This window comes from Apteryx rowi, unplaced genomic scaffold (assembly GCF_003343035.1).
Source record: "Apteryx rowi isolate R43461 unplaced genomic scaffold, aptRow1 scaffold_1001, whole genome shotgun sequence".
In the NCBI taxonomy this organism is placed as follows: domain Eukaryota; kingdom Metazoa; phylum Chordata; class Aves; order Apterygiformes; family Apterygidae; genus Apteryx; species Apteryx rowi.
In genome coordinates this window covers 183,280-211,040 of record NW_020447200.1, presented here as the reverse complement: position 1 = coordinate 211,040, position 27,761 = coordinate 183,280, and the positions used below count along the sequence as shown (strand labels likewise).

The 27,761-nt window shown below is 42.6% G+C and overlaps 1 protein-coding gene and 1 long non-coding RNA gene across 4 annotated transcripts; one reads left to right on the top strand and one right to left on the bottom strand.

Annotated features, from left to right (window-relative positions):
- Positions 1-4,006: 4,006 nt before the first annotated feature.
- FBXO7 (F-box protein 7) lies at positions 4,007-22,136 on the bottom strand. 3 transcript variants are annotated; one of them, XM_026063338.1, is made up of 9 exons: positions 21,928-22,136; positions 20,085-20,385; positions 17,894-18,121; positions 15,705-15,846; positions 14,419-14,502; positions 13,468-13,584; positions 12,302-12,478; positions 11,564-11,601; positions 4,007-11,203 (listed from the first exon to the last, which is right to left on the bottom strand). In XM_026063338.1, the coding sequence occupies exons 1-9, from the start codon at positions 22,047-22,049 to the stop codon at positions 10,799-10,801; spliced, it is 1,614 nt and encodes a 537-aa protein (XP_025919123.1). In that variant the 5' UTR covers positions 22,050-22,136; the 3' UTR covers positions 4,007-10,798. The 3 variants fall into 3 exon arrangements, with proteins under 3 accessions (XP_025919123.1, XP_025919131.1, XP_025919140.1); XM_026063346.1 differs by having other exon boundaries at positions 13,468-13,560; positions 21,928-22,135; XM_026063355.1 differs by lacking the exon at positions 21,928-22,136 and adding an exon at positions 21,702-21,784.
- Positions 22,137-22,442: 306 nt separating this feature from the next.
- Positions 22,443-24,792, top strand: LOC112964820. The gene is made up of 3 exons (XR_003253090.1): positions 22,443-22,559; positions 23,247-23,432; positions 24,519-24,792. It is a non-coding gene; the product is annotated as an uncharacterized LOC112964820 (long non-coding RNA).
- The last annotated feature ends 2,969 nt before the right edge of the window (positions 24,793-27,761 follow it).

The window sequence follows — 27,761 nt, the reverse complement described above, 5'->3', positions numbered from 1 at the left end:
CTGGTGACGAAGGATGCAGAGAAGGCAGAGTTACTGAATGCCTTCTTTGCTTCAGTCTTTACTGCTCAGGCCAGCCCTTAGGAACCCCAGACCCTGGAGACAAGAGAGAAAGTCTGCAGAAAGGAAAACTTTCCCTTGGTGGAGGAGGAGTGGGTTAGAGATCATTTAAGCAAACTCGACACCCACAAATCCATGGGCCCTGATGGGATGCACCCACGAGTGCTGAGGGAGCTGGCGGATGTCATTGCTAAGCCACTCTCCATCATCTTTGAAAGGTCATGGAGGACAGGAGAGGTGCCTGAAGACTGGAAGAAAGCCAATGTCACCCCAGTCTTCAAAAAGGGCAAGAAGGAGGACCCAGGGAACTACAGGCCAGTCAGCCTCACCTCCATCCCTGGAAAGGTGATGGAGCAGCTCATCCTGGAAGCCATCTCCAAGCATGTGGAGGACAAGAAGGTGATCAGGAGTAGTCAGCATGGCTTCACCAAGGGGAAATCATGCCTAACCAATCTGATAGCCTTCTAGGATGGAATGACTGGCTGGGTAGATGAGGGGAGAGCAGTGGATGTTGTCTACCTAGACTTCAGCAAGGCTTTTGACACTGTCTCCCATAGCATCCTCATAGACAAGCTCAGGAAGTGTGGGTTAGATGAGTGGACAGTGAGGTGGATTGAGAACTGGCTGAATGGCAGAGCTCAGAGAGTTGTGATCAGTGGCACAGAGTCTAGTTGGAGGCCTGTAGCTAGCGGTGTCCCCCAGGGGTCAGTACTGGGCCCAGTCTTGTTCAACTTCTTCATCAACGACCTGGATGAAGGAACAGAGTGCACCCTCAGCAAGTTTGCTGACGATACAAAACTGGGAGGAGCGGCCGATACGCCAGAGGGCTGTGCTGCCATTCAGAGAGACTTGGACAGGCTGGAGAGGTGGGCGGAGAGGAACCTCATGAAGTTCAACAAAGGCAAGTGCAGGGTCCTGCACCTGGGGAGGAATAACCCCATGCACCAGTACAGGTTGGGGGTTGACCTGCTGGAAAGCAGCTCTGCTGAGAAGGACCTGGGAGTGCTGGTGGACACCAAGTTAAGCATGAGGCAGCAATGTGCCCTTGTGGCCAAGAAGGCCAATGGTATGCTGGGGTGCATCAGGAAGAGTGTTGCCAGCAGGTCAAGGGAGGTGATTCTCCCCCTCTACTCAGCCCTGGTGAGGCCACATCTGGAGTACTGTGTCCAGTTCTGGGCTCCCCAGTACAAGAGGGATGTGGCACTACTGGAGCAAGTCCAGCGAAGGGCCACAAAGATGATTAGGGGACTGGAGCATCTCTCTTATGAGGAAAGGCTGAGAGAGCTTGGCCTGTTTAGCTTGGAGAAGAGAAGGCTGAGAGGAGATCTTATCAATGTGTACAAGTATCTTAAGGGAGGGTGTCGAGAGGATGGGACCAGACTCTTTTCAGTGGTGCCGAGCGACAGGACGCGAGGCAACGGGCACAAACTGAAACACAGACACTTCCATCTTAACATGAGGAAAAACTTTTTCACTGTGAGGGTGACAGAGCACTGGAACAGGTTGCCCAGAGAGGTGGTGGAGTCTCCTTCTCTGGAGATATTCAAAACGCGCCTGGATGCAATCCTGTGCAATGTGCTCTAGGTGACCCTGCTTGAGCAGGGGGGTTGGACTAGATGATCTCCAGAGGTCCCTTCCAACCTCAGCGATTCTGTGATTCTGTGATTCTCTGCCCCAGTATCCTCCCAAATAAACACCCACCCCTAATTACTTTTTCCCCATTGGTCCCAGTTTTGCTATATCCAAAATTTTGTATTTCTGACAATGTTACCTAGGTAATTTTGGCCTTATACAGTATTACTGATACAGTTACCCAGGCAATGTTGGCCTTTCAAGGGCCAGCTCCCCTAGATGTCCCCAGTACTCCCCTTCAATTATCTGTGAAGCTTGGCCATTTCTCACACTACACCCCCTTGACCACCTGTGAAATCTAGCGATCCCTCACAGTGCTATCTGTAAATTTTGTCATCTTTTCACACTGTTATCTGTCAGATCCAGCAATTTCTCATGACACATCTATGAGTTTTCCATGTCCTGTTAGGTTAGCTTAACCTCAGGCCAAGGCCTCATCAGTAGCATAGCCTTCTCTTGCATCTTTAACAACTAGGACTGAGCTGTGTGATCTGATTATTCTTGTCTACTTCTGCTGTCAAGAGCAAGTAGAGTGTGTGGGTACAGTAGTCAAAAAACCTAGTCCAGTCTCTGTTTTGAGGGTCTGCTACCAAAATGGCTGAAGCCACCTGCTGCTAATACTGCTGGGATAGATGTACACATAGTGATAGGAGGTAGTTTCACATCAAACCACTGGCCCCATGAAGGGACTATTGACTCAAACCAGCAGATTCAGCTTTCATTTTCTGCAAAGAGAGTTCGTTCTCCAGTGACTTTTCCTCCCCACTGCAGACAGTGCTTGCCAGGGATAAGAAAGATTAGTTACATGAAAGAGTATAGCACCTTGAAGTGTCTCCCTCTGGGGAGAGGGCAGCAAAAGTTTCTTAGTGTTGAGGGAGGTAGAGAAATGGACTTGCAACAACTCTAGAGATGTGGGCATGAAACCAGTGATAGGCCCATAAAAGAGGACTTCCCTTATCCTTCTGCATGATGCTACTCTGAATAGTCTCTTCCCCTAGCAAAACCCATTCCTCCATGTAGATACTCCTTGCTTGTTGTCCACCACATGTACCTCCTCATATCTATGCATACATGTCCCTTTCAGGTGGACCACGCCAGCCTCAAGGATCTCAACCTCCACGGACAACTGCACCACCCCAGCAACGACTTTCTCCACAAGGACAGCAGCCCCAGAGTCCCCAGTCCACTTCACCCCAGCAACAAAGGTCACCTGGATCTCCACAGCAAGTCCGATCAGCAACTGGGTCCTCCCCAGTGCAGGCTTCCAAGCCAGGCGTCTTTCCACCACAGCAGCCTAGACCTCCTGCTCAAGGCCGGGCTCCTAGCCAGCCAAGCCCCACTGACGTGTCCAAGCAGCAGGCCACCCCACACCCACATCTGAAGTAGGTCTTCTGTTAGACCATTACATCTGCAGTTATTAAAATTAGGCTGTCAAAAAAGGACCCTGACCTGGCACAAAGAACACATCACCTGTTGTCAGGCAGGAGTCCCCATGGTCATAGACCTGCACAACCATGAGTGACTTTAAAGATACAAATGCCTGGACATAACGCAGGCCACCACCGAACTGTTGTCAGAAAGAACAAGCTCATCTTTACATCTCTAGATTTCACATTCTTTCTTCTGCTCATGCATTCATCATTAATTGTGTGCCTTGCCCTTGGTCATATTAACACAGCAACTACCTTCCCAGCAGCGTATATATCCCTTTCAGACTGTAATCATCACATTATTGCCTAGAAAGCTTGTCATGAGTCATTCCTGCACTGTTCACTGAATGCAGGAGCCACACAACATTCTTTAGCAGGCAATTTTTGACAACCAGTGGCAAAATGGGGCAGGCTAGTCATATACGCAGATCACCAGATGGTGACCACATGTTAAAGCATTCTGCTGGAGCAGAACTCACCAACAAAGTGTAGTGCACCTTTGGTAGCAGCCTTTGCTGGCACCCTTGGTGGAGAAGATCTGGCTGTCACTATGGCAGGAAAACTTGGCAAAAAAATGTTTGGTGTTGACAAAAAGTTGGCACAAGAACAAATTGGTATAAACAGGCCAGAACAAAATATAAGTGGAAATTAGAAGACAGTTTCTAGACAGCATAAGAGTGATGTTCTGAAACAGGCTTTCGGTGGTGATGTCTACATTAGCAAAGCAAACCAAGGGCAGTGGATTTATAGATCAAAAAGTTGGTGCTAAGGAGTCAGTCTTCACACTATATGTATTTCAGGAAGTTTTATTTCAGAGTCTAGTCTTGAGTTGAATGCCCATTATTGACCAGAAGAAACCACTTGGTGACATGAACAAAAAAGCTCAGTAAGCATGGACAATTGGGAGATTTATTTCAAAAGCACAGTCCTCATCTGAACTAAAACACAAGCAGATATGCAGCCAGCAGGAGCAGTGGGGCCAACCAATAGAACTGCACAACACAGCTGATGGTCAGAGCAGGCATGCCAGGGTGAGCAGGCAACAGCACACACTGCAGGGCACGTGGCTATGCATCTTGTCCAGCCCCTCTTGCTCTCACATTTGAGAGGAGAGGACAACCATTCATGGTGTGGCTGATGAGAGAAAGGTGGCTTTCAGTTTGAGTCCTTTCTTCTGCGTTAGCAGTGAAATGCCTTAACTGTTTGTCAAAACAGTTTCACCAAATGGCAATTGTATGTTTTTAATCAGTCGTCTTCATAAACCCTTTACCAGCCTGGACTATGACTATTGGAGCCACTAGCCCCCTAAAAATTCCTGGATGTCTTAGCATATGGAGATTCCCCTTGCTTAGCCCTCCTTCCATCCTTGAATCTGTCGGTGTGATGGAACACAAAGCATCAGTAACCACCTCTGAACTATTACTTTCTTCTCCTGAGTCTGACTGTCAACTCCCTTTTCTGTTTCAGCAAATCACAGTCCCTGACAAACACCTTCAGCATATCTGAATCATCTCAGCGGGGAAATGCCAATGAAGATGAAGCAAAAGCTGAGACCATCCGCAATCTGAGGAAATCGTTTGCTAGCCTGTTTTCTGATTAACAGCCCTGCAGCTGGATCTGTGCTTTTATCAGCCCTCACTCTTCATATCAGCCTAACCTGATGTCATCCTGGAATATACTCAGTGGTACCTAGCAATTCACACAAAGATTTCAACTAATACCTGGGTAAAAGGAATTTAGAAACCTATAGTTGTTTTAATTACAAAAAAAAAAAAATTCTAATAACGGTCTGAAAAGTGACTGTATAAAAGTGGCACTATTTCATTGTTCTTTGTGAATACTCAGAATCACATCTGCTCAAATGACTGAGTTGTAAAGCAAATTTTACTCCTGCTAACCCCTGTGGAGTCAACGCAGTTATGACAGTGCAAGCTAGATTTTATTTGTATATAGTCAATACAGTTGTTAACTTGCAATTATAGAACCCTTGTCGAGGTTGAGCTAAAAAGAACATAGGCTGATTTCAGAAACAGATTACAAAGATGGTGATAAGAATAAGCATTCATTGACTGATAAAGTGAGCATGCCTGAGCATGGAAACAGCGTGAATTGTGGAACTTCATGATACCAGCTTGATAAAAAGTCACTTTTCAGAGCAAAACTACATTCAAGTAAAATGTGGTACCAGGCGTCAGTAAACGCCAAAGATCACATGAGCAGAGCATCCAGATGGACTGCATGTCTGCTCCAGTTCTCTCTGCTCATAGCAGTTAAAATGTCTCCATTTCATGCTTTGCATTTATGTTCCCTGCATGTGATTCTTGAGTTCTGAGAGAAAAATGTCATGTTCTAACCCTGGAGCCTTTGCTCAAAAATAACCTGAGAAATGGGCCTTCCACGCAAAAAACAACCTCTTCCCCTGCTCCCAGAAACACCACAGAGATCACATCCACAGTTCACACAAATTCCAAATAAAACCCRGCTAAACTCCAAGTACTTTGGTGACTTGGTCACATCTGGTAAATGCATCCCCCAGAAACAAGCACAATTAATAGCAGAGTTGATGAAGTGCACATACTCGTGTGTTGAGTGTTCCATAATACAAAATGGATAGAGAGACGGAGTGAAATCCTGTCTCCCTCCTTGAACTCCCACTGACTTCACTGGGGTGAGTGCAAAATGAATGCAAGGTGACAGACCTGTGACAGAACCGGAAAACCAGCATTTAGAAATAAGATGAGCCAGGGTAGATCCAGTGACTCCAGGCAATGGAAAGGCAACATACCCATATAAACATGCAGGTGTGTGTAGTTTAGAATGGGAGGTCATGCAAAGCAGGTAATGATCAGTATTAGTATTAGATGTCCTCCCTCACCAGCCACAGGGATTATTCTTCTGGAGAAGTCAGAGATGGAAGAAAAACAGTATTTCTTTGCCTGGTGTACTTTCCCTCCAAGCCTCTAATACAGAATGAAGTAGCATTTGAGCACAAATGGGGACTGGGTCATGGCAAAAACAGGAATGGCACAAGCTACGTTTGCAATTTAAAAAACTTAGTGTAAATCAATATAGCTATGGCTATTTCTATCAGCTGAGAGAATCTACCCCTTGAGCTGCGGTAGTTCTGTTTATAACACAACTAATGAAAACGCCAATTCCCATACCACCATCTGACAGACATGAGGCAGGTCTCTATGGGGAGGCAAGCAAGCCTCCTCAGTTCTTCCTCAGGCTTTGCCATGTAGCTTGGTCACAAACTGTGCATGCAGCTTCAAGGCCAGACTTTTGGCTTTGCATCTCCCTTTACAACTCCCCATGGGTTACACTTAGGAATACCAGTGTTAAAAACTTTCCAGCCAACAGCACAGATCTTTGCTGTCACTTAAATGGGGAGATCCCCAAAGCAGCAATAGCAACAGTAGCATTTGCCATCTGGGATCTTATGATTCACGGATCATGGTGGGAATGAAGCCGAACAAGCAATTCCTTTCTGAACAGCATCTGTAATGAACATCTAGATCCAATCTGGACATAGTATAATCCACCCCTGAACAGGCCTTTACACATATAATGGCTTTTGTGGCCTGTGCGCTTTCAGGCAAGCAACTTGCATAGCTTTTCCAGGTTGGAAGGCTCTCATGGGACTCATCTGGATCAATGATTTATATCTCAAGTTCAGTATTAAAGAACCACCTTATTCCCTGATGATTTATCTTTTTTTTTTTAGTCTATGTTGTCCTTCCAGGTTTGCTCAGCAGTTTACAATGTAGCATCATAAATACGTGTCATTGTATGAGAAAGAAAACAGACCCTGCTGTTTTGCAGCCTCCAGGAGCAATAAAAGAGTGACAAATGGCCTTGAGCAAACACTGCCCCACTGGCAAGAACAATAGCAGATTAACAGGCTCCACTGTATGGAGAGGAGGTAATACAACCCTGGTGGGAGAGGATTTCCTCCTATAACACTTCCCTCAGCATAGCTTATCCCTTCCTCTGCTAAATGTTTGCAGGATACACCAGGGATGCACAGACAAAAATAAAAGTTGATTACCAGAATCCTCAATTGCTCCAAACCCCAAATCTTATGTCTCTCTTCCTAATGCAATCCATTAAAAATAATAATAATAATGACTAGCATGGCATAGCTCTTTAAAGCAACCCCAATCAATCACTGAAACCACAATGGCTGGATCACTTGCTGATGCTGCAATTGAACACAGCAGGGCTCTCCTCCAACTGACCACTGCAACCAGATAGCACTGTTGACTTGATACCCAGCAGTGACTCAGATCTCCTCAGTCATACATCTGCGTGCAGCTCCCAACTGTCATCTTTCAAGGGGTAAGCAAACAGAATGGCATCCCCCCTCCTGCTAGCTCCAGCTTGCAAAAATAAGTAAAAGCAAAATCCACTATCAACTTAACTTGATTACTCCTATAGCTCCTGAAAAGCATCTTCAGTTCTGTCCACAAAAGTGCTTTAATGAACACACTGAACTGAATTCCTAAGTCAAAATAATGAAACTCCCTAAAGTGTTTGATGTTGATGAAAAGATGTTTCAACAGTACACACAACTTCAGTCTACACCTATGATCTTCACACATTAGATGTTGCGGCTAGCAGGAGATTCACAAATGCAACATCAGCTGCTTGGGTTATTGTCTTTGATGCAGTTTCTCTTCCAAAATCCCTGCAATCTAATAAAGCAAAAGAGAGAGGGAATACAAAAGTCTCCATTTTATGAAAAAGGAACTGAAGTATATCCATAAGGTATTTAAATACCAAAATATATCATTTGGAGTTAGGTGGGGCAGTAAGAGGGCAACAGAAAATTTGGTGAATAGATATTACATTTAAATCACAGGGCAGACATGCTCCACAGCATGTCTTGGGGGCTTTGCCCCACAGCTCTCAAAATTGAGCACCTGGTCAGAGCATGCTGGGTTTCTCTTTTGTCCTGCACAGTTAAATTTTCTTCACATGGAGACCAGGAAACATGAATGGGGGAGTGTAGTAGGACCTGGCCCAAGGAGCTGGGCACAGCTAAGACACCCACTCATATCCACCACCTGGAAAAAAACTCTCCATTTTGCTGTTTAGATACAGACTGATGAACATCTTGATTTTCTTATAATATTTAGGTGTGGTATTTGAAGAGGTAATGTCACTCATGTTCCCATGCAGTTAAATGTCTTGTATAAGGTTAAGGATGAGAAGAGCAATCCTGCTCTGATAATTGCAGCTGTACCATTTTCAGGCATTTCATTTTTTGTGGTTTCCTCTTCTGCAGAAGTCACAAATGACAATGACACATATACCTGCTTTAGAAGCTGGCAAATTATCAAAGTAAATAACTAATTTGTAAGTATTTCCCCTGTTTTGTCTTCTAATTCTGTACTGTTTGTCCATGAGATGTTCACATTGTATTTCATATCTTGTTTATGAATTATTAACAAAACTGTTTAGGGAACTGGACAGTTGAGGATAAGTCAGATTCTTTCATCTTTGGCTCACAGTGCCTTCACCAGAACACAAAGGAACAAGGGAAAAAAGGGAAGGAATACCTTCAGGTAACTCATTGGGGTACGTGTAATAAAGTTCAGTTCATTTCTTGATGAACAAACATCCAAATGACAAAATCCAGTATAAATGGAATCTGTTGCATTAGCCTGAGGGGAGAATGACCCAGTTGCCTTCAAGGCAGAAAGGGCCCAACTCCAGAGCAGTGCACAGCACACCAGCAGAGTAGGCAATGTGGATGTCATCAAGGCACTAGTAATGTGAGGTAACATTGGTACCAACGCTGCCTGAGATTAACATGTCTCTCACGCATACTCACAGACATTATTGTTCCCAGAAATAACTTGAAGAAGTGAGGAGAATAAGCTACAAGCAAATTCTTGTACTAATTAAAGCTGTGTGCCTTTATGAATATTATGGATGCATTTCTGAAGCACTCATGACAAGGGCAGAAAGGTACAGCTCAGATTTCCCTCTTTCTTTTTATAGTCAGTGGAATATAAAGAATCACTGTTAGCTAAGAGGCTTGACTATACATTTCACTTAAGTGAAAACTGTACTGGAATAAGGCAATTTAACCAGTACAGGTAAATGTTAAAAATTAAGGCTCGTCTTGGTACTGAAGAGGAATCAGCATCCTCAGACTCTATAGATACATATTCTTAGGTGGTTAATAATGACAGGATTTGCAGTGGTATCTGTTGCTGTGATGTAAGAAAAGAGAAAAGAAATACAGCTTTTGACAGCAAAATAAAATATTATGTTTGACTCCACTGGAGTTAATGGCAAAACTTCCTGACTCTGCTGAAGACAGCTGACACAAAACAAGATGAAACCACTGAAATATGACCTGATAAGTATTACTGATAAAACAGCTTGCATTTAATAGGAAATGTCATTCTATTTCCACTATTTGAATTCCAAAAAGATTTTAGGAAATAATTAAATATCAGCTGTCACAACAGTCATCAGTATCATTTACTTTTTCAGAAATACTGAGATCAATCCATATTAAAAAAAATAAAAGAAATGAAAAGCTCTAGCAAAATTTAGTCGTTCCAGTTTTCTTTTAATTCAGCTTCAGCATCAGACTGCAGATCTCATTAGGACACTTTAACAATGGTCTTGTTAGTTGCTCATTAGTTAATAAGAGAACATTTGCAAGGTGCTGATAACATGCTAAGACATGTTTCTTTCTGGCAAGATATATTCTGATACTGCAGTAATGGAATTAAATGCAATTTACTGCAGTGAAGTGAGAACCCATTCTGCTTCTCCTGCTGTAACCCTGTTTCCACTTCAACCAGGTCAGCCTATTTACTGCATTAAGTAAGCTAGGCAGAAAGAAAGATTTATTTTTGCACCAGTTTTAGTTCATACACAGAAAATGCAGCCATGTACTATAGCTCCTTCTTTGCAAAGTCAGTCTGTCCAAACAGGGAGAAACACAAAAGTTTTGCTGATGGTTCTTCGTAATATTGCTTCTGTTCAGACTTTTGAGTTGCACTGTAGCATGAGTTTACTAAGTTGTTTGTAAAATGAACTGGTTCGTGTTCTAATACTTCCATTGTAAAGAATATCCCTTCCCTGTATTCTTTGTGTATTAAGTATCAACAAAAAATGCTTTTTACCTAATAAAAGATAAAAGGAAAAAGAAAATGTCATCTTTGAAAAACTTTATGAACTCAAATCTACCGGTGTAACAGTGGTATGTAGAACATGGTAGATTTTTTTGTTAAGATTATTAGCCAGGTAGAGTTGAAACAAAATCATTTGCACTGGTCAGTTAATAAAACTCTTGAAATAAAACAGACGAATATAAGATTTGTATTTAAAGTGCTCTTTATCTGATGCAGCAAATGTTAGGCCAGTAGCCTTCTGGTCTCTAAGTAGCACTTCACGGATGATTAGAGAGAAGGGAAAAAACATCACAATCTGTTCTAAGTCACAGCTCTTCGTCAAACAGACCTTAGTGCTAGATGGTGCAGTACCACCAGAGCATAAACAAACCCAGTCTTTGTGGGCAAGACATAATCATGCACACATGTTCTTGTCACAATCTGAAGAGAAGGCAGATGTTAGTGCCTGCGTTTTGCAATCTCCTGCAGTTAGAAAGCAAGCTCAGAAACCAGAAAACCCACTGAAGGAAAAAGCAGCAGTCAAATGAATGCACGGCGAATGTCCATGGGGCGGCCTCGGCTGGGTCTGGGTGGAAACCTGTCATTGGGACCAGCTCGTCCTGGAAGTGTAGGGTTTGCTCCAGGCAAGGAACCAATTGGGTCAAAATGTGGTCTGAATGGAGGAAACTGGCCTGGTGCTTCCCCTGGGCCAGGAATGAGAGAGTTAATTGGGTCTCCAGCATATGGAAGTGTTGGTCTCTCAGCATATTCTCCACCAATGATCATTGGAGGATAAATTGGATTTGATGGGAATGGGTTGGGAGGAAAGGGATTAGGATAGAATGGGTTGGGATGAAAGGGGATTGGATGAGGTGTAGGAGGCAGAAACATCGTATGCCTCCATCTCAGGGCATCCTTCTTCTGTTTCAATTTTTTCTTGTACAACTGCAGACAGAAACAAAGGTATTTTAAAGCTCTAGAAGTGCTTTGTGTTCCAGCTTCAGCACTTGTGTTCAGTTCTTCAGCACTTCTCAGAGAAGTACTCCTCACCGGTCTTAAAGCCCAGAACACTTCCACCGTCTTCCAAAGGCATCTCTGGAAGATCCCCCCTCCACGATTTGCGCATGCCCTTTGTGACTTTGATGCTATTTTCTCCTACTCTAACCAAAGTTACTGCGTGCACAGAGAACGCCACACTTAATTTAAAATTTAACTCAATGTCACTGCCTCCCAAAGCCTAAGCCTTATCCTCAAACTAGCCCATGGAGACTAATCTCAGAGAGATTATATGAAGTAGCCACCTACTTCTTTCCAGTCTGTGTCACGAGGCCTTGCAATAGGATCTACAAAGAGAAGCAAAAATTAAAAAGAGCAATCTTATTTTTAAGTAGCATTTATGCCAAGGATGCCCGCGGTTTTTTGGAGACTTACAGAAGAATCAGGAGACAAAAAACAATTAAAAAGGAAAAACTTTTGAGCAACACATTTCTTACAGAGATACTGCAACTTAAAAAAATAAAGCTCCAGGACCACTCAGTAGATAGTTTACTCATACACCCTGTTCTACACAAAGCATCATCTCCAAGACTTAATCAGTAACTAGATAAATCCCAGAAACACTGACCCCAACAGTTTCTGATTTCTGACAGCACTTCCCTGACCACCTTAGTTCTTCAAACTCTTGTGAGGGATTCTTGCAAGAATACCTCTTCCCTCCATTCCCTAACATCTGCAATAGCCAGCACACTGAGGTAACTAGAGAAACAGTGGAAGACAAGGACAGTCTACACAACATGATGGGCAGATCTCTGTGGTCCATCAGTAATGGCTCAGTAGATTGTCACTAGTTTTCATGGCAAGAAGAGAGCATCCACCTGCATTATGTCTGACCAGCTGTACTGGTCAGTATTACAAATGACTGCATTTACTCTCAGTGTTCAAAAAATAGTAGTTGCCTGAGGCACCTCTTACCAAAATCTGTCAGACCTAATCCCTCTGTTCACGTAGGACTGTAATTAGAGAAAACACGTGTCTCAACATTACCTCGAAAATCTCGCAGATATATAAACCTCCAAAGAAGTTGGTCATTTGAAGCTGTGTAAAGATCATGGCAAACAGCAGAGAGAGAGATGAGCGAACGGACATCCAGAAGTCTGAAAATCCGAAGCTTCAGCTCAAGAGGAAGGACCACTAACCCAAATACGTCTGGCAAGTTCAGAGCTACAAAGTGGAAGAAACAGAAGCTTTACCTATAATGGTGTAGAGTTTACTCTAGCCCAAAAACCCTAGAAGAAGCGAAGGACATTAGTGTCATTCCCTTAAATCATTTCCCTTTGCTGCTTCAGCTGCACCACTTATACACACTCACAGCACTTTAAAACAGATCTCTTGCAGCTCTCAGTATATTTGTGGAGTGCATAAAATAGGCCAAGTGGCACTTTATAATGAACATTATTGGTCCTTGTACGTACGAGAAGCACCCCAAAACTCTATGTTCTATACGCTACAGAACAAAGGCTGCAAGAGATAAAGAAAAAAAAAACCTGCTCAATTTCATTAATTCACAAAAAACGCATTAGATACAAAGCATATGTTTGACATAAAACCTCTTCACAATGAAGTCTAGAGGGAATTCAACTGAGTTGTCTTCAGCATAGAAAGCCAAGATCTCTTATGCCAATACCTATGCAGGGACAGCTGGACTTCCTACTGCTTCACAAACACCAGCTTGGGTTGCTTTTCATCATCCTTTCCAAACCCTCAATTACTAAGAACATAATTCCTGGGGGTCAGACTCCCAAATACGCATTTTTTTTCTGTATTTTTCAAATATAGAAGTTTTTTTTACATTGACAGAAAAGGATCAAAACTACAGAACTGCTGCCATGAAATTATTGTGCTATTATTTTCCTCAATATCAGGTGCGGAAAACAGCCATACCACTTCAGTCTATTAAGTGAGACCAGAGAGAGTTTTTCATCTTGAGCAATCAAACTTAAAAACTGGAAATAATCATTATAGTAAAACTTTTGAAATAGGAAGATTAATCTAATTTCTTTAGAATGTATGTATTACTTTAGTCTTACTCTTTTTGTACCCAGCACTGAACAGCTGTTTCGAACACTTTTCCCTTGAGACTTTGCATAGAAAATCCTCTTTCCATCCTCAGAAAAGAACTACCAGCTCAAATTCTAAGTATTTTCTCTTACCTTGTCGGGCAGCAGCCAGAAGAGAGTACACCAGCTGGTCTTTAAAGAGACGGGATAACTTCTGAAGGTCTTTGTAAACACCTGCAACCTTTTCTATCAAAACAGAGATGCCAAAAGCTTAATTTCAGGTTATTATGAAAAAATTACGCAAGAGCAGAGAGACTGTCATTTTCTTACAAGCAGAACTCTAATTTGCATGAGTTTTGCATGATTAAAGGTGGCGGGGGGGGGAAGAGGTGGGAGGAAATCTCTGAACCTCAGAAGGTTCTACCGTTGTCTTGGACACATTTCAGTGCTCAGTTATTCTACAGCCTTTTGACTAGCCGGGCACACCAGCAACTGGGACGCAGTGTAGGAAACCAAGTCAGCATCAACTGGCAACAATTCAATTCATGCATACTCCAGAAAACAAAAGACTAGTCAGGTCTGTGCTCACAAAGGATCCATATCCATCTGCCCTTCTCTCCTCCCCCTGCCTTAGTTTTTCTCTCATTTTGGAGTTCTGGAGAGACTTATGCAGTCAGCACATATTTTCCAATGAAAAGAATATAACTATTATGATGCCATAACAAGAGTGTATGTACTATCAACCTAAGTCCATGAAAAAGGGGAGTATAATCCTGCATTGCTGCCTCAGAGATTCACACATACATTTAGGAGCTCATAAATAACATGCATATGAGCCAAAAGATGACTCAGACTTTGCAAGATTCTTCACTTACTCAGCTAATCCAGGAAATTCAAATTGTTTTAACAGCTAAATGTGAGTTAATGGCTACACTCTGAATTCCTTTTACCACAAAGTTATGTCTCACCTAAATGGTAACCACTTCTTTTTTTTTTTTTTTGTTATCCTAAACAATTCAGTCCTCTGCCCAAGTATATCCTTCCCCATTGTGCCACTCCCTTACATTTCAGTCTACTCTTACAAGTATTATAGCACAATCATACCTGGTTCCTGAAAGCAAACAAAGGATGCTGGCAATAGCTGTATTCTCTTCACACCTTTAATCTCTTTGTTGATTTTTAAAGTTCCTGCAAATATAAGAAAAAGACATTTAAAAATTAAAAACCATATTGACAGATAATAAAAATCACTTCATTACTGCCTTATCCTCAGGGGCATTTTATTTTCTTCCCTCACTAGCCTCCCCTCTAGGAGGAAATACCCAATTATATCAGGCAGCTGGACAAGTAAAATTTTTGAGAAGAAAAAAAAAAAAAAAGAGTGGAACTTAAAATAGCAGAAAAGAAACAGAGATTTTGCTGACAAAAAGCTAGTGTTGCCTTCAACAGTTCTATCACATGGAAAGAGATGCAACACAGCTAAAAGTGGTACACAGAGAGCCATTATTATAATCAAGTCATGAAAGAAACATTAACTCCAATACTTGAAACTCTGCTGAAAGACTGAACAATCTTACTACATGAATGCTATATGCAGGGTAATTATAACATTGTCTGAAATTTAACCTTAACCTGACTTATTAAAGCATTTTATCCTAATTTTAGAGAGCAAAATACGCACATGTTCTGAGAAAATACAGTGTATGTGCTTATATAAATGGGCATAATCAGTTACAAGTTTTACAAATAAATCTACAAACTTTAATAAAAAGATATCCTGACATTAGAATCAAGTCCCAATTTAATAGTGGTTCTTCAAAAATGAGGAATTGGGTAAACGGTAAATAAGAAAAAAAAAGTAAAAGAGAAGTTGCTTCAAAAAATTAAGACTTTCCTAAACTTTCTGGATTGAAAAGTTTTAACTAAATACAGTTTTTGAGACCACAGTTAGAGATACTGTTCATGTGCTTCAGGAAAGACAGGGAAGATTACATTAAAACTAAAGAACACAAATTCTATAAGCTATTTATAAGTGTCGCAAAGAACATGAGACAAAATACTGATGCTGGAGCAAATCTACCTATTTTAATATTTGGCAATGTATATCAAAGTTCTTATCAAATGAGAAAATAAAAGAGATTTTTACAACTTTACAACGAAAAGGCCAGCTGAATCCCCCAAGCATTGCTCTGTACTGTTTTGAGGGAAAGAAAAGGTTAACACAGAGACAAAGGAATGCCAGGAATATACAGTGTAATATAGTGGCATCTCTTTCACCTCAGTAACCTGGATAATCAAGGTGCAGTTCTAAACATTGATTTCAGTTTCACTTCCTAAAGAATGGTGACATTTAGCAATGTGTATCCAGGCTAAAAACATGACTAGCTTACCATTAATGACAACAAGATCTCCCAAAGGCACACAAGTCAAACCAGCAGCACCTTCTTCGCAAAGGGGATGCGTGTACTGTAGTTTATAAACACCACTCCCTCTCCATTTCTCTGGCATGGACACTGCCTTGGCTTCTGTCCCCTAGAAGTACACAGAGATAACACTGTCATACCTGAGCAATGTACCAAGACTGAGGGCAAAAAGAGGATTAAAAGTTCGGAAATGCCAAAATTACACTGCAATTTAAATTTTAATTTAATCCAACTGTGCATTATGATATATAATGCGATTGCATGATTATATACTATTTACCCCCATGCCTCACAGCAAATCTAAGGAGAAATTCAGGAATTCTGTGTTCTGTCCCAGTTTCTGACAGGGAAGGTTATTCAGTAGACAGACTTAAGGCCACTTCTTTGAAAACTGTACTTCATTCTGTCTTTCATTCTAGCACCTCTGGTAACCCCTGACTGTACATGAACTTGCTGCATAAAAACCACATCATTGTACCTTTTATGAACAGGGCTTGAAGAATCATAGTTTGAAATCCACTTGGAAATCTGAGTGGACTAACACTTTTTCCTTTCAATTTCAGTATGAGAACCCCCATTTGGAATCCCATATGGGGATATGTGGAGGAATGGTTAATTGAGAGCGGGCATGCTCTGATTGGGATGAGCAATCCCGTCTTCGGGGTAGAGGAAGGCATCTAGGCCAAGGCCAGCGAGCCTGCTGAAAGCGGCCTTATGTAGGCCAAGGCAGGCGAACCTGCTGAGGCCTGCTGAACTGGCCGTATAGCGGCCTTGAGCACTACAAAAGAAGGTATTCATGAAACTGGTAAACAAGTCTGGACGGAACTAGGGTCCATAAATGTCGATGGARCACAATCAGCAACTTTGCACCAATCATGTATCCGCTTTATACGTATGGACAGAAACTGTAACCAATCATGTAACTATTGCTAGCGCATGCGTATTGCTTGTCGATATATATACTTTGTGTAAGCTCTAATAAAGGGAGAACGACCATACTCATATTGAGACTCATCGTTACTCCGGGGTCCCCTCCCTCACTCCAACAGGGATACAACATAACTCAAGTACAATTAGACTCCCTTTGCTTCCTCATAAATTTTCACAACTATCTTCCCTACTTCCAAAGCTGCTGACTGACATAAACAAAAACTTTTTTTCTCAGCAGCAAACATGCTTGTCAGATAATATTACAGGCTATGGGAATGTAATTAAGTTAGCACATTTATTAAATTGGTATTGGTCAACAGAACACCTAAACTGACCCCATGCATGTTCTTAGTCAGCCTCACAGCAAGGAAAAACATGAGAATTTAAACCACTTCCACTGACAGCAAGTCATTTTCAGCAGGTTCAGTCATTTGCTAGTGAACACCTAACACAGGTCTGAAAATCTAAAGGGAAAAGTTGAATTCATACAGTGCATATGGATAATGCTGTAGGTGCTTGAGTATGAGTTAGATATCTATATAGGTTAGTGGAACCAGGAATATTTTGGCAGACCTAGGCCTTGTTAACCATTTCAACCGGATACCACTGAGAAGATATTGATGTTGAAGGCAGTATTGCAATAAAGTAACTCGTTCTTACGGATCCTGTATGCACAAGAATAACCCCCTATTTCAACTTAAGGAACAGATGTTAATATAAAACATTGCTGTGAAACATGTACTTTTATAAAACAGAGATTTTTTTTTTTTTTTTTTTTTTTTACACAGCAGGATGAAGAAACAACAAGGGAGAGTATGTTTTCATAACAGGGTAGAGATACAAGTACACTTACACAGTTAGTTCAGTACAGAAGCACTGAATGCACACAGTCCCTGATCCTAGAGCTAAACCTAAGCAACATCTATACAATCTCAACAGTAGATAGCAGAAGTGGGAGGTTATTAGCTGGGTCCCAGAGATGCCGGAGACAAAGAAACAGTGAGACAGGCCTCTTCTCCTATATCTAAATGCTGCTCTAGTCTTTAGCCTTAAGTCATACTGGTCAGGCAAATTAGAGAAGCTGATACTTCAGCAGCCCCTGCTGCTGACTGACATACACACAGCCAGAAGTAGAGTTTCAGATATGTTTTGCACCATATGTTCCCATGATATTCCAAAGCTTTCTCCTACTGACCAAGGAATTTCCTGTTTGATTGTGCACTTACCTGAGGTACATAGCCTGTCTCCATCATGAGAAGATGTACTAGAACAATCAAGGCATCAGTGGCACTGGTACACTCAGCAGAATGGTAGAGCATTTCTAAGGAATGTGGTATTTCACCATCAGCAGCTTCACTGCACAGCATTGGTTCAGAGGGATAGGAACCTGTACCTTCTTCCAGATCAACATCTTCTGAGACTAAACCAGAAGCAAATTCTAGGCTGGATCTTGCCTTAAAGGGTAACAAACAAACGTTCATTCAGAAAACTACATCTCTATATACATTACAATTATTCCTCTGCCTACTCCAGTCTTCAGGAGCACCAAGTCTACGCTACAGACTTCCCTGCAATTTTCACAGACTCATTTCATCTCCATTTCCTAGCATCCCAGCTGCAAACAGGGATTATATACAGAGCCTTCGTCTTTTTTTGGATATTTATATTGCAAGCCCTTCATAAGGGGGTCTGTCATTTTATTGCATACACTACTTGAACACAAAGTGATAACAATATATTAAAACTTCAGGAGAATTCCCTCACCACATACAGGAATAATCTATTCACTGTGGTATCACCACTTATTTAAGCTGAGCCAGCAGGCATGGCAAGTATCAAAATGATAACTCAGACTCCTTATAAACAGAACAGACTTAAATAGCTGGAAAAAAAAAATCATCAAAAGAGTGTATTTACTGAGACTTGAGGACAATGGTGACTTTATTATGGCTTCCTTTCTTCTCCTAAAAAAATCACACCATATTATTATGTAATTTATTTTATTGTTACATGTTCCCACAAAACTACTTAGGGCCACACTAAAAAAACACCCTAGCAAATTAAAATAATGGGCAGATTCACCTGAAGGAAGGGGCAGGAAAGGGAGGAAGAGGCTAAAGGAGCTGTAGCTACTTCTCCCCCACATACACGCTCAAAGGCACAATGCACCCTCATGCCTGTATGAGGCTCGTGTAGCCAACCATCTGTGGAATTTCCCATCTCTCATTAACAGCAATGCATGTAGCCCCAATTAAACACTGTTTTTCAGATTGCTAGAGGGTTTTTTTAATAACACTTAGTTGCCTGGAAATTCTTCTGCCATCTTTCATCTCAGTTGTGGAAGAAGACCTGAGAATTTTTCATCTTGCCTTCAAATAATGAGATAAATGTGCAACAGAGATTCCTGCACAGCTTAATGTGGTCCAACTGACAGACATGAGCAGCTTGCCTAAATACAGCACCGTGTAAGGGCTATTGCTCCTGACAGGAATGAATAGAACAATGGTCCCACTACATTCTCTTCAACAATTGACAATTCTTCTCACCTTATCCTTTATTTCCACACTTTAAAACAATATTTTTAAAAGTATATTTATCAAAATTCCTCATATAAAGGCTGTATTAAGGGATGTTTTGTATTTGAAATTAGTTCCAAAACAAAGAACTACTTGCTTTGAAAGAATGCAAGAAAACAACTTCTTCCCAGATTCTCAAGCTCCTCCCTAAAAGGACAGGATCCTATAATGAGATAGGCCATGGCACTAGGCTGTACCTGGAGAGTCTCCTCTAGGAAGACTCCTTCCTAGACCGGACTCCTTCCAGTAGTTGGTGGGAGCCGTTATCTGCTTAACTACTGTATCTATTGTCACACAGGAAAAGCCACCACAAAGCATCCAAAAGATGTACCTATTAGTTGCACCAGGCATGTGGGGTCATACAGATGTGTATCTGTGAAGCATGAGGTGGGAGCTATTTCAGCAACACAAACCTCATGCACAAGCCAGACAGGTATCTTATTCTATGACAGGCCCCCTGAATCACAGGGAACTGTTACAACCATTAGAAAGGAATCATGCACTCATCTAGTGAGTGGTATTTCAGACAGGCTGTATTTGTTTCATTTGTTTGGTATCTAGAATCAGTTTCCTTGAGAAGATAGCACTGAGGTAGGCAAGAAACATACTCCTAACTTCCTTAGGAAAACTGCATGTTCCAGCAAAACTGTACAGTTCTGTAAAAATGTCAAATCTGAAACATCTCAGAACCTCTGAATTAATTTCTATGGCATAGCTAAAAAAAGAGACTATACTTCAGGCAAACATTAAGAGCCAAATATTCTGAAAAGGATCTCTACTACAAAGTATAGCAACCTCCTTTCTTGCCCTGTGTTGTACAAGTCAATTCTCACAGACTTACCGTATCATCATTCTTTTGAACTTCTGCATGAGCTTTCTGGTTGTCAGGCAGCCCATTCTGCCTTTCTTCTTTTGGGCTGCTGGCCTGACTTTTGTTGGGGATCGAGGTGGACGGTTCATGACTATTCTGGAGTGGGGGAGGAGTAGAAGACGAGGGACGAGGTAGGCTGGGTTTTGCATTTGCTTCTTCTAGTAATAAACATATCAAATCACCAGAAACAATCCCATATGAAGCCAAGGTCTTCTGGTCTTCTGTGAGAGCATCCTTGTTGTTCAGTGTTATTGAGAACTGTGTGTCAATACTACAAAGTAATGGAAAAGAAATAAGGAGATATGGTTAGCTGCAACTGTACAGAGGTATAGTTAAAAATGCATATTGCATACTACTGAAGTACTATTCCATGGGTTTTAATCCATTAATAATTAGCTATACACTAAAGGAAGAGTGGGGAAAAATTAAGGGCTATGCTATGAAGTGATTCCCTCACTTTTCTCTCCAAGTGTGTTTTAAATAGCTGAAAGTTGCTTGGTGGGTATAACTTCATCTACAATAACTTCTCATAAAAGAGATATGAAGGGAAGCAAACAGGTGCCTTCCAAACTAAAACATACTAAACCTAGCAAAACAAGCTTTAAATAAACCAATGACTCAGATTACTTAAAAACAGGATACTATTGCAGATCAATCATCTTGCTTTCTGATTAAAATGTTTGCTTCAAAAGGTCAGCAGCTGCCCTCCAGCATGGCCATTACAAACATGGGTAATAAGAAGAGATGCTTCAGTGCAAACAATTACCAAAAAAAAAAAAAAAAAAAATGGAAGTGGCTAGCATGAAAACCATTATCAAGTATCAACTATAAAATACACCCACCATGGCAGGATGCACTGTAACTTCAAATTTCTCCAGCCCACACTGGTACGCAGTACAGTGCAGTGCTATCGAATGTATGTATTGCCAATGAAACATTAGTTTCATCATCATACCTGATGATAGCTGATGATAGATTTGTGAATACAAACTGTTTACTCACTACTAGAAAATGAGCTTCTTCCGTAGGCAACTCTTGCATTAATCTAACAGGTTTTATTCTCCTATAAACACTGTCATGAGTTCTTCATACACAAAACCTTTTATGAAGTCTAAACTCAGAGAGTCTCTCAGAAAGCCACAGAACTGTAAAGGTGACACCCAACGGCAGTTTTTGTAACCTAAGCGCCACAGAGTAATGAAAGTCAGCTCTGACAGAACTGCAAGCCGTATTTCAGAGGTGGGCATTTGCCGTTTCACTTTCCTGACCGACAGTTAACACTCAGGACGCAAAACGTACTCAGGTTTCCGTTACCTAGCGCCCCACCATCCCTGCGCTACTGGAGGAAGCGAAACTGGAAGATCTGCACCAAGGAGCTTTACCAAGTGGCGTATGAGCTTTAGCAGCCTCTAACGCGGTCTTGCGAGTTGGCTAAAATCCCCAGAGCGGCAGTTTTTCTATCCCGTGTCTTTTTTTTCCCCCCTGACGCTCATGCGCCAACGCTGCACCGCCCTTCCCCGCTGGCTCCGGCCCAGCGGCATCTCCCCGCACAGACCTCCCAGCCGCACGCGCCGAGCCCTCACGAACCCGGTTAAACAGCGCATTTCGGACCCGCTTCCCTTCCCAGCCCGCCAGGCCCAGCCCCAGCGCCCCGTTCCCGCCGCTCGCCGAGGCCCTGTGGAAGCCGGCCCGGCCCCTCCCCCCCCGCGCCACATGGTATGGCCCCGCCGGCGGCGCGCGCGCGCGCGGGCGGGCAGGCGGGCGGGCGGCCACCTCTCCCCCCCCCCCGGCGATGGTTCGCTCCGCACGTTACCTGCACCCCCAGGCGGGCAGCAGGGCCTGGCGCAGCTGCGCGCGCAGCTCCCCCAGCGTTGGCTCCGCCCCCTGCACCTCCAGCGGTGCCGTCCGCTTCTGCAGGCGGACGCGAAGCTTCATGGCGGCGGCGGCCGGTCTCCGCGCCCGCCTGGCGCTCCGAGCTGGCCCGCCGAGCGGCGGCGATGGTGGCGGCGGGGAGCGGGCGCAAGGGCTGCCGGGGCGTGTCGTTGTTTTGGTTGGCGCGGTGCCGCCCCAGCGCGGCGCCGCCCCGCCCCTCGGGCCCGGGGAGCGCCGCCCGCCTCCCCGCCCCCACCGCCTCAGCAGGGGCGCGGCCGATCGATGCCTCAGGCTTCCACGCCGTGCCTGCGCGACGCGAGGGCTTCCGCTTCGCCTCGCCGGGCTCCATCGGTGATTGGGCGCTCGGGCTGTGCCTGCGCATGCGCCGGGGCGGAGTCACCCATTCCCGCCCCCCCCCCCCACGCTGGGGGGGGGGGCAAAGCAGCCTCTGGTGCTACCGTTATGTTGGGCTGCTTTTCTGTTGTTATTCAGAAATTATCCCCGCCATGCCTGGAAGGCGTAACAGGGATGATTTTTGCATATTGGTTGCCTGCTTATGTGCTGAGTGGTTTGGTTTGCCTCCTTTTCTCTCTCTCTCCCTCCCTCCCCTCCAATCTGACGCCCTTTTAGATGTTATTCTAAAAAGTTATTAAAGAGCCTGTTCCTGTTTGGGTATTAAACTGTGCTGGCAAAGTGCATGGAAACAGATGCTCTAGGGGAAAGGCTGAGAGAGGACAGTGCTCCCGAGAGTATTTTGTTTTATGAAGGAACTCTATTATGACTTTTCTATCCMCCCCCCCCCCCCAAAGTACACTGGTGAGCTGTCATCTTAGAGGTAATTTATTACATCTGCAGTCAAATGTTGCTATGTCCTTACCAAAAATATAAAGTGCAGCAAACTTTTCTGACTTTCATGGTCCATAATACTCAAAAAAGGCTTCCTCCACATCCTAGATATAAAAAAAATACTTTCACTTTTATCTAGCAAAATAATTTTTCAGAAAGTCTGATAGTAAAAATGTTAAAGGTAGGCACAAATTATTCAAGTTGTTTACTTTGTCTAATGACTTACATTAAACCTCAGTGTTCATAGGAACAGCCCCATCTCTGTTCTTTTAGCCCTTCTGGGGCAGGTGCAAAGAGAAGAATGAAACTCCACAAAACCTGTTCTGGGCTATGGTTAAAATTTCGGGCTAGTTCTTAGTCATCTGAATGCGGTCATTCAACCCAAGTAAATGTGGCTGTTACATTTTGTTTCAGAGTCTGGTGTCAAATATGCCTGTGGGCATATTTGGGCAATCATCATCTGGTTTCAACATCTTAATAAACTTCTCAGGGGAAAGGAGAGGCTGTATTGAAGAAGATGATAAAAGGAATGGCAAAGGAACTCTACAGAAATGAAAAAATACCACTCACTGAACAATGAAGAAGCTGATGCTTGTTGTGGTAAACTTTGTCTTGCATACCTGGTCCTTTACTGAGAACATTAAAACAAGTTGTTGTATGAGAAGCTTGCTGCACCCTTTCCAACAATAGTCATCAAATGGGGCCACATTGTGGATAAATGCCAGAAGGGTGGGTTGCTGTGGCAAAGGGGGGTGCCACTGGAAGGAAGTGGCAAAGGCAGGGACAAAGAAGATTGAAAAGAGGAGAATATTTGGGGAGCAATCAAGAGCACTGTGCCTGCCCGAAACTCTGTATTCCTCTCTCTTGGAGAGGGCTGGATCCAAAATGAGTCATGCTGCTGCCTCAACAGTGTGGTGGTTTCCCAGGGGCCACAGGCTTTCTGTTGTTTTGCCCTTCAGTGTTGTCCCTGTCACAGCCGCCTCCTGCATTACCACTAGCTCCAGGGCGGCTCAGTCCACATTCTCCTTTAGGAAGGGAGGAGAGGGCTCCCCTAGTCTGAGAATATTGATGGGTACTGTTGTGATGTTTCCAGCAGAAACACCATGTAAGTAGCTTGCACAAGCTAAGGTAGTTGTGCAAAGTAAGAAGGTTCAATTTCTCAGGCTCTGTCCACGGTATTTGTTATTAGATAACCAGCTATACCAGTTGCAAGTGACCACTTCTGCTGGCATTCTGCTAAATGTTTTTTTTAAATTTCATGAGTCATGCCACAATGCAAGGTTCAGACATGCTCTTTGTGCAGCAGTGAGTATTAAACAGGAAAATCCGTTAAGAAACAATTAGCTTCAATGTTTGCCTGTGCCAAATTCAGATGACCCAGAACCACCATCATCAAGGTGCAAGTACAACCTGCCAACCTCTGCCTCTGAAGTTTGACTGAGGGAGTGAACCTATTGACAAAGTTTCAGACTCCTCACAAACTTGAAAGGCCGTAAGAAGGCTTTTGGTTGGGATTGATTTCAAGTTGACTGAAATCAAAAAATAATTTAAGCTAAACCAAAAACTATAGTTGGAGGGAGTCAGAAGTACTACTTTCTTTTTCCTCCCACATCTGTCTGAAAGAGCTGATAGTCGATATCATTTTCTCCACTTTTTTTTTTTTTTTATTTTTGTCTCTCTCTGTAGGCAGAGGACTTCCAGTGGCCAAGTATGAACTTGACCTCAGGCTGGGAAGGACACTGTGCCAAAGTAGTACCAGAAACTTGTATTCTTACAAGCTTGAAGAAATGGTTGTATGCAGAAGAATTTTGACTTTCAGCATGGTACACCAGTGTCAGAAATGGTGATTGTATATTCTTCTTTAACAAATTAGACTAAAAAAACAATGCGATGGCAAAAGAAAGTTCTTTATCAGCATTTGTGTGCAACTTGAAGTAACACAAAATGGTTATTAAAGATAATGTGGTTCCTCAACTCAAAATATTTTACTCTGGGTTTTTTTTTTGCATGGTCAGTGTAAAACACAAGCAATAGAACCTGTTCCACCTAAGAGGTACAATTGCATTGCTAGCAATAATGTTACGGTTTTACTTGAGAAATTTGAAACTTGAGACAGCTGTAGTCCTGTTGACCTGCAGTCAACTTCCCATGACAGTGAAAAACTGTAAAAAGTAAAGGTCTTTTTGGTTCAGTTGCCTACCTCATGGAATACATTTTTTTTCTGAAAGCTGAGTGCAGTAATAAGGCTGTGAGCCAGTGGACTTTTTCCATTGTTTTTCTTTCTGTATTTGCCAGTGTAAAGATCTTGTTTTATAATATGTGTATTTTAAGTACGTATATGTGTATGTATGTTAACTCTTTCGATACTGATATTTTGAGTGACTAGGTCACACTGAGAAGTGGGAGAGGTGGTAAAATTAGCAAGAGAAGGGGCTGGAGACTGGATTATCACCAGGAGATTTGTGATCTCATGTCACAGAAGTGCAATAGTCTGAAGTACCATTTTGAGTGTGCCACTGAGGACGTTTAAATCAAAGCCAGTGGAAAGAACTTCCTAGCTTCTCATAGCTTGATAGTGGACAACTTTACTTCTAAAAGGTATTTTAAAGCCTTTTATGCTATTGGTCTGTAACTAACACATTTGGTGGAGGTCTGCTTTACAAGCATCTCAGGTCAGCTGTCTACACAGGGCCCTTATGCAGTCTTGGATCTTTTCACATGGCTCTTGACTGCTTTAATCTATTTCTGATTAAAATACTTGGTCAAATGGGAGCAAGGGACCTTTCGGTGGGTTTTCTGGGGCTTTTCATACTGCTTCAGGCCTTTTTTGGCCACCACCGTATTTTCCTGGATTTTTTTGTGACTTAAGAGATTACAGTCTAGTTTTCCATAGTATGAGTAGACAGTGGAGCCACTGACAGCCCTATTCTGTTTCCTGTGCCTACAGATACTCCTGACATATCTTGTTTGGACTCAGTAGTGAGACCCACTCACAGGGCTTCTCTTGTTCTGTTTCTACAGAGGGTCTCACAATTGTGTGCATTTTCATGACTCTGCTTTCAGATGGAACTGAAGATGCCGCAATCCAAAGTTCGTAGTGAGACATCACAGTTCTGATAAATGTGTTGCCCGTGAGTAATAGACTTCACTATTATTGGATATGGAAAAGGAGCACCCTGGGCTGCCTGTTGACATAAGCATAGGGAGGTTGTCTCTGATTTAAGATGACTCAATAGCACTGTCAGGCACGCAGCTATGCAGACACGATTAGGTAGGTATAATGCAATACAGCGTGAGATAGTATGTAGAAAACTGCCCCAGACAAGGTAATTATGAATACATCTGCACAAACCCCAAAACAGATTTGCTACAAAGTAAAAACCAGAAAGGACTGCCTACTGTGATTGATTATACCAAACAGCTCAGCTTAACAGATTTGGTATGAATGCATGTTTTCTTAAGGCAAACCAATTCTTGTTAATCTCATGCAAGTTCCCTGTGTGGGCCAGGCCTAAAAATAAGTCTCATAAAAAGTGTGCTTCTCAGTGATGATAGGTGCATCTGTCAGGCAACACAGGAAGGAGTTTTTATATTCTTATCTGCAATGCCCACGAGTTGGGATAGTGGCTTGATTCTGCTTTTAATAGGCAACCCCATGCCAGAACTGGCAGCCAGGACTCTGCTCATTGTAAATCTGTCCTTCAAGCTGGTAGAAAAACACTCCTTTTTTGAAAGTACTGTATAATTTATATTGCTTCCTCATCATCATTCTTGAGCAAAGATCAAAGGACTCCTTTACTGGAGTTGGTGAAAAATCTGACAGAGGTGTCTGAAGCAGCAATGTCCTTCAGGATTTCTCCTGCCTGCAGTCACCCAGCTGGTTGCTGCATTGCCTATTTTCCAAGGCTGTCAGCAATGATGTAGGTACACAGGCTTAGGAGGGAATTCCTGAGTCACAGAATATATTATCTTAGATATCTTAGGCAATCATGTCATAGCTAATGCTTGATAAGTTTATGAAGGAAAACTTTAACTCTTTTTTCATAGATCAGATTCTACCTCTCCCAAGCAAGTTCCTGTTTTTTCTTTTTATATTTATTTCTGCTGATAAATTGCTGAGAGCTGTGTGCAGAGCAAAATTCTTTGAAGTGACTCCTCAGAGACGTAGAGTTTGATATCTTTGCATTAACAAATCCAAAATCACATTTCCCTGAGTAGTAAAAAGAGGCTACATGTATGGAGGAAGATTCTCATAGGAAGATTTCCTATGCCTTATGATGAACCAGGAGGGTCAGGTTTTTCTTGGTGAGGTTAGTTGCATCCACTTTCTAGGAACCTATGGTGACTTTTTACAGGATTGTGATTTATACCAAGTAAAGGTAGAGACTGCATCGGCCATGAGGACAGAAAGAGCCCATCATCCCACTGCGAGCTTCATGATTGTAATTGAAAAGGTAATATTTGTTAGAGTGGCTTTATTCTTTCTATTTCAGTTGTGCTCATGCGCCTTTGTGAGGATCAGGACCCACTGCGGCAAACATAAACCCACCTGGCATGGCTCTACTCTTGCTCCAGAAGGTTGTGGCTCATTGTTCGAGAGACCAATGGGTGAGCCAAAAACAGGAGGAAAAGCAGAGGAGAAAGCCTGCAACACATCTACTCAGATGATAGACTCTGATCTGAATGTGGGTAGATCCCAAATAAGTAACATCTGCTGCATTCCTGTTTCCCAATATTTCTTATTCTTCCCCTGTCTCTTGGGGACCAACTTAAGAGCACCATTACAGTTCTTAGCTTTGAGGGCAGTGTACAGTGTCCTGCAGAGCAAGAACAAGACCACTGATTTTTTTTCTTAAAGGGACTTTGGTAAAAATGAACAAAGAGTCCTTAGGATATTAGGATAGGGCAGTTACAGAGGTCGGCAACATA

Bases quoted from the DNA above. Each gene is read 5' to 3' on its own strand.
- FBXO7 (XM_026063338.1), bottom strand. From the start codon at position 22,049: ATGAAGCTTCGCGTCCGCCTGCAGAAGCGGACGGCACCGCTGGAGGTG. The intron at 13,585-14,418 runs GTATGATTGTGC...CCTGAAATTAAG, and splicing joins TGTTTGCTTTCAGGAACCAG to CTTTTGGCATCTCTGTTTTG. The intron at 12,479-13,467 runs GTAAGAGAAAAT...TCCACTTTGTAG, and splicing joins TCTGGCTGCTGCCCGACAAG to CTCTGAACTTGCCAGACGTA.